The sequence below is a fragment of the Raphanus sativus genome, chromosome 9 (assembly GCF_000801105.2).
Source record: "Raphanus sativus cultivar WK10039 chromosome 9, ASM80110v3, whole genome shotgun sequence".
Taxonomy (NCBI): domain Eukaryota; kingdom Viridiplantae; phylum Streptophyta; class Magnoliopsida; order Brassicales; family Brassicaceae; genus Raphanus; species Raphanus sativus.
In genome coordinates, this window is record NC_079519.1 from 17,485,056 (window position 1) to 17,491,248 (window position 6,193).

General features: G+C 28.2%; 1 protein-coding gene across 1 annotated transcript; it reads right to left on the reverse strand.

The window, feature by feature from the left end:
• Window positions 1-441: 441 nt before the first annotated feature.
• Window positions 442-2,002, reverse strand: LOC108829825 (probable purine permease 13). The gene is made up of 2 exons (XM_018603412.2): window positions 1,851-2,002; window positions 442-1,670 (listed from the first exon to the last, which is right to left on the reverse strand). Exons 1-2 carry the CDS (start codon window positions 1,885-1,887, stop codon window positions 592-594), a joined length of 1,116 nt encoding a protein of 371 aa, XP_018458914.1. The 5' UTR covers window positions 1,888-2,002; the 3' UTR covers window positions 442-591.
• Window positions 2,003-6,193: the final 4,191 nt, after the last annotated feature.

Consider the following 6,193-nt stretch of genomic DNA (forward strand, 5'->3'; position numbering starts at 1 on the left):
TTACTAGAGAAATGACCAACATATACTTTTTTGATAGTCCAAAAAGTAGTCGAATAAATATCGCTCATGTTTTAATACTATTGATAACATAACAATGCAAGTGCGATGTTTCCGTCTCTAACTCTTCTTTTCCATCTTCCAATAAAACGCGAACACAATTATCATATAACTTGAGTAAAGTAACTATTTTTTTTGTTTTTAATTCCTTTCTGTCTTTAGTTCTATTAGCGCCGAACTTATGAGAACCCCGAACAAGTTGACCTTAAGAATAAACTATCACGGGGAGTATTTTTATTGTATTAAAAACTGCATACTCACACAATGTTGCTTTTTCGACTTCAGTCCCGTGATGTTCCTGACCGCTCTGCTGCGTATCTAATCTCCTGACCACATCACTTTAAGATTGAATACACAAAAATCGGTTCCAAGACAATGATGGAAAACCAAGAAAAATTGTTGGATGTCATCATCTTATATATAACTGGATTAAGAACGCTAGCATGCACAAAGACAAACATCAGAAGCTATATATGTACAACATAAATACCATAAGCTTGTCTTGAATAATCACTAATAGAACACCTTGTAGAATCAATCAGCCTGAGAATCTCTTTCTCTTTGTACTTTCAAGCCATCGAGATAATTCGTATACATATAAAAAGCTACGCCCGGGATGGCAAAAAGGATTGCGACAATCTTAGCCACAGTCAACTTGTCGTCGAACACCGCTAGTGCTGCAAGAGGTGTGACGATGAGAGAAAGGGTACCGATAAGGTTTGAAAACAGCGAAGAAACCAGAAATATAAGTGCCACAGCTGATACAGAACCCAATTGCCATGAAACTGCTGTCCCAGCAAGAGTTAAAACGTAAGACATGTGACCCATGTGAAACTCTTCCATTTCCCTTCTCAACATCTTCCATTCCCCACTGGCAAACAACCCGATAACAGAAACACAAGACGCCACCAGAGATGTGTAGATTTGCATTTCAAGAACCATAGCAAACGTCTCTTTCTTGATGATCTTCTCGAATGAAAACTGCATAAGAGAAAGCTGAAGAGAGTATATGAGAGAAGCAAGAAGTGTAAGCAAGCACCCGATTACGTAAATCCACTTAGAACCTCCGGATGGACTGTCGGAATCATCGTCAAGAGCAATCACTAGAGCAGAGATAGTGAGGAAAAATACTGACATGACAGTCCAAAAAGTGATCTTCTCAGAATTGATTAAATAAGAGAAGATAGCATTGAAAATCAACTGTGTGCCGCAAATAAGGGAATAAGCTGAAGCAGAGAGTAACAAAAGCCCGTAAGAGTATAACAGATTGTCCAAACCAATGGCGAGACCGAGAGAAAGATAGATCCAAACCAGAGTCTTGAAGGAACAAGAAGACCAGGTGGGTGAAGAAGCAGGAAGGAGACAAAGAGGGAGATAGAGAATCGGAAAGCCAACGGTTTGGACAAGAGTGGAGACCCATTTACTGTTTCCTCCTTGGTCGTAATAAAAGCGACCGAGAAGAACAGCTACGGCTTGAGCAGATATGAGGAAGAAAATGCTGATAAAGACAAAGATCCACCATTGACTTCGTTTTAGCTTCATGATTCGAGTAAGGACTTCTTCACTAATTGCTTCTTCTTCTTCATCCTTTAGCAGAAACGATTCTTCTTCATCTGTCACAAACAAACAACAAACAGGTAAAGTCCGTAGCTTTCAACCAATTTATCAATAAACCCCCAAAATTTTTGCAATCAAGTTTGGTTCAGCAAAACAGAGAAGGACGACGAGGAAATAAAATCTGATGGATGAATGAATGATTTTTATAACTAAAGTAGATGTAAAGGGATGATTACCCATGTTTAGGGGAGAGTTCACTATTGGATGAATCATTTCTGTTCCAAAATGTGAAGCCGCCGCTGTTCTTTTTTTTTTTCTTTTTTCCGGCGAGGAATTTTTTAGTATATATCTTAATAAAGATGAAATGAAAATATAAGAAATGTCAAGTAGAGGCTACGAAAGAAAAATGCTACGATATTCTCCTTTCCAAAATCATCACAGCTACACCAATAATTGAGCTTCAGATGATCTGTAAAATAATGTAAAAATTTGAGATGAAAGAAATGATATCACTGTTCAGTTATGTAATTACACATATGTGTTTATGTATTATTATTTCACGTAAAGGAATTAGAGCGAAGAAAAATAAATGATGGCAAAAGAAAAAGCAAAAAAATAAATAAAATATGCATTTATAACATTTGAGTTAATTAATTTAAGACTTAAGATTTAGAGTTAAAGGATGGAGTTTTATATGATTTTAAAGTATTTTTGTATTTTTATCGGATGTTGCTATATTATACAAATTATATTTTTATTTATAGAAAATGTTACCAAAATAAGATTAGTAACCAACTTCACTGAAATATTTTAGTTATTCAAAGTTCATCAATAAAAACATTATTTTAATGAATAATATGATTTAATGTCTTTGTATTTTGCTTAATTTTTGTTAACAAATTATGATTTATAGTTTTTGCACTATTTTGATTACATGCTTAAAAATACGTTTAAAATTTTAGTTATATTTAAGGGCATAAATTTTTTATGCGCTTTAGGCGCCACGTAAGTCCAGACTAACACTGACTGTATGTGTTCTCCACGTGAAAGGACTTAGTGTACTTTGGTTCCTTTTTATATTTTATTCAGCTTAAATTACAATATTGTGTTTGTTTTAGACTTTTAGATGCAAGTTGTTTTCTCTTCTCTGTTATGGTTGGAAACTTGTGATGTGATCATTTTTGATCACTAAGTTTAAGTACAACGTAAATATGAAAAAAAGTTGAGTGCGTTGTAATATGTTTGAGATTGACTCTGTTTAAAACTTTGAACAATGATACAGTGATTATCTTTGATCACTAAGTTTACGTACAACGTAAATTTGAAATTTTTTTGAGTATGTTGTAATATATTGAAATTGACTATATATATATATATATATATGACAAAGAATTTTAGTGAATATATTAAATAATGTTTACAAAGAAACAGTTGAGAGAACCACCACCAACTCAGTGGGAAAAAGAAACACCAACTACAATGTAAAAGCTATGAAGAAATTCATCCAACAGACATGGTGTTTAGTCAATGAAACCATTAGTAGAGAGTAGTAGAAGTAACGGTCTATAAACCAGACGATTAACTGGAAGTAGAAACTCCACCAGCTGTATCGATTTATAATATGTTTTAACATGTATGTTGGGCAAGATAGACCAAAAACTGTATCAACTAATGGATACTAAACATGCTAGCACAAATCAAACATGACAGTAAAAATCTAAAATGTTGTCCATAACAGGTATTGTGAATTAAAAAAACAAACAACTACGGTCTGATTGTTCTAATTGATTTATGTAATTTATATATGTTTTTCTGTGTTGTTTTTATTATTATGTTAAAACATGAAAAGGGGATATCTGATGAAATATGAATTTTAGGCTTTTGTCCTATACAGCCAACACAAAAAGTTACAGAATAGAGATACTTTTTAAGGCTTAGTTGGTGAAGAAAAAACGATTACAAAGAACATTTATATTTGGTTGGGTTCATCTTGATTACCAAATTGGTAATGGTTACGATTACAAAGATACATTTTATGTTTTTACCTTTTTATTTATGTTAGATTATGTATTTGTAATAATTAAATACAAATTTAAATTGATAATTAATTTTTTACATCTATAATAAAAACTAAAATTAAAATTATAAGTTTAATAAATATTATGATTACAAAATTTTAAGTTTCCAAACAAAATAATATAGGAGTGGGTCATTTTTTTTTCCAATTCCAAAATCTTAGCATCCCTTAAAACAAATAAAATAAATTTATAAACACATAACATATTAAACATATTTGGAAATATAATTTATATTAAAATATATTTATTAAAGAAAAATAATCTTGCGTTGTTGTTGTTTATTTCTATAGCTTGACCCGTGACTGTTATAATTTTTTTTCAGCATAAATATTTCTTTTCACTTTAAATTTTTTTGTACTAATAGTATAATATATATATATATATATATATATATATATATATATATATATATATATTTGTAAATTGAAATATATTACATAATTTTTGATATAACATTTTAAAACATAGCAATTTTATTTATTACTTTGAATAATTATACTTTGTGATTTTAGTTGTCTATTATATCACAATGCATCATATAAATGAATCTAATATTTATAACTAATTGTTCTTATATTATGAAAGAATTATACTAATAATTTATGAATAAAAATCTATATTACTAAAGTGAAATTTATTTTCCTACAGAATTTTTGAAAAAAGGTTTTAAACGATTTGTAAAAATAGATTCTTAATCATTATCTTGAGAAAATAATAAAACAATAAAACAAATATGAAAATGATAATGATAACTTGGGCCGGGTGATTTTCAAAAATTATGACTTTGGCCATAGATGATTTATAAATGGTTTATTAGGCTAACATTATGATATGTGCACCTATTATCATTTTGGCCATAATAAAATACGTACATGAATATTAGGAGCAATGCAAAATAAGGAATGCCTATGTTTTAGGAAAGTCGTTTTTAAAAATTTATTGTTCTCAAATCCTTTTTAATTTAAAATCTGATTTAGGAAATCATTTAATAAATTAGGAAAAGACATGAATTACTTAAATGTAGGATTATTAAATATTTCAGTGGCATAGACTTGTAAATAAATAGTAAATCTTAGGGTTAATCCATATGTGTACTTCTGTTTTAATAAAGTAGATTGTTTAGTTATGTTTTGCTACACTTTAACTTCTTTTAATAAATAATTTGATATGAAGTGATATTTAACTAAAGTAAAAAATCTGCAATATAAGTATATTATTTTATTATCTTATAAAATACTATTTTAAAACAATATTTTAAATTAGCATGGGAAAAAATTCTAATAAATAATTTGTTCTTAAACTAATTTCAACAAAAGCTATAACAAGTTACAAAACATAACCAGTAAAGCACTATAAGTTAATTAATATTCCATTCCAGATAAAATTATAATCTGAAAGAAATATATTCTTAACATCATTTCCTGTTAAATTAGAAAAAATAACTCCATCTGTATCATTTTAAGTGGGTTTTAAAGTTTTTTCACAAGGATTGAAAAATACAAACTTTTATGTGATTTATCTTGATTGCATAAAAATATTATTTAATAACACTATTTCAACCAATTAAAAAAGATACATTATTTTGTAATTGGTCAAAGATTTGAAATGATATTAAATTTTATATAGATTAGTGAGAACATCACTTATTTTGAAACAAAATAAAAACTCTTAAAACTCACTTATATTGATAAAGATGGAGTATTAATTACGATATTATTGAACAATTTATAGTATTTTAAAATTGACATTTAATTATTTATCAAATTGTGTTATATTTTAACTGATTTGGCTTGGAGTAAGACTAATTTATTATCATGATCAATTTAATTAGTGTAAATATTTTTTAAAACTTAAAACTTCTTGAATGAAATATAGTAATACAAACTTTAGATTTTATTTTGTTATGCCAAAGTGAAATAAAATAATAAAAATATATATAATTATATTTACTAAATTATTTTTGCTAATTTTGTATTTTCTGAAAAAAATAGAGAATAATGAAGATTGATGTAGCTTTAAAAACACAAAAATGATTATTAAAAACAACAATATGGTCTCAAAATTCTATTCATTATTTATTTGTATATAATATCATTTTCAATTTACAATTTTTTGTTTCAAATTGTTCATGAAATTAATATAAATTCATATAAAATAGTTTTTATTATAACTTTTCGTCCGTAGTGTGGGCCGACCCTAATACTATATGTACTTCTGTTTTAATAGTTTAGATTTGTATCACGTTACCAATGTATCAAGTTATATACATGCACATTAGTTTATGTTTTTGAAATATATTTTTCTTTGTGCACATAAAAGAAAGGTTATACGATATAATTGTGTACACCAGATGAGATGTACATGTGTACGCGGAGTTAACTTAGAGGATAGTAGTGATTACACAAGACAAACAAAAGATCGAGATCGTTACATCACCCAAAGCAGTGCCTAGTATGAATTTTATTTCAGAAACTCTACTATTTTGACTAATTTTGTTTCCA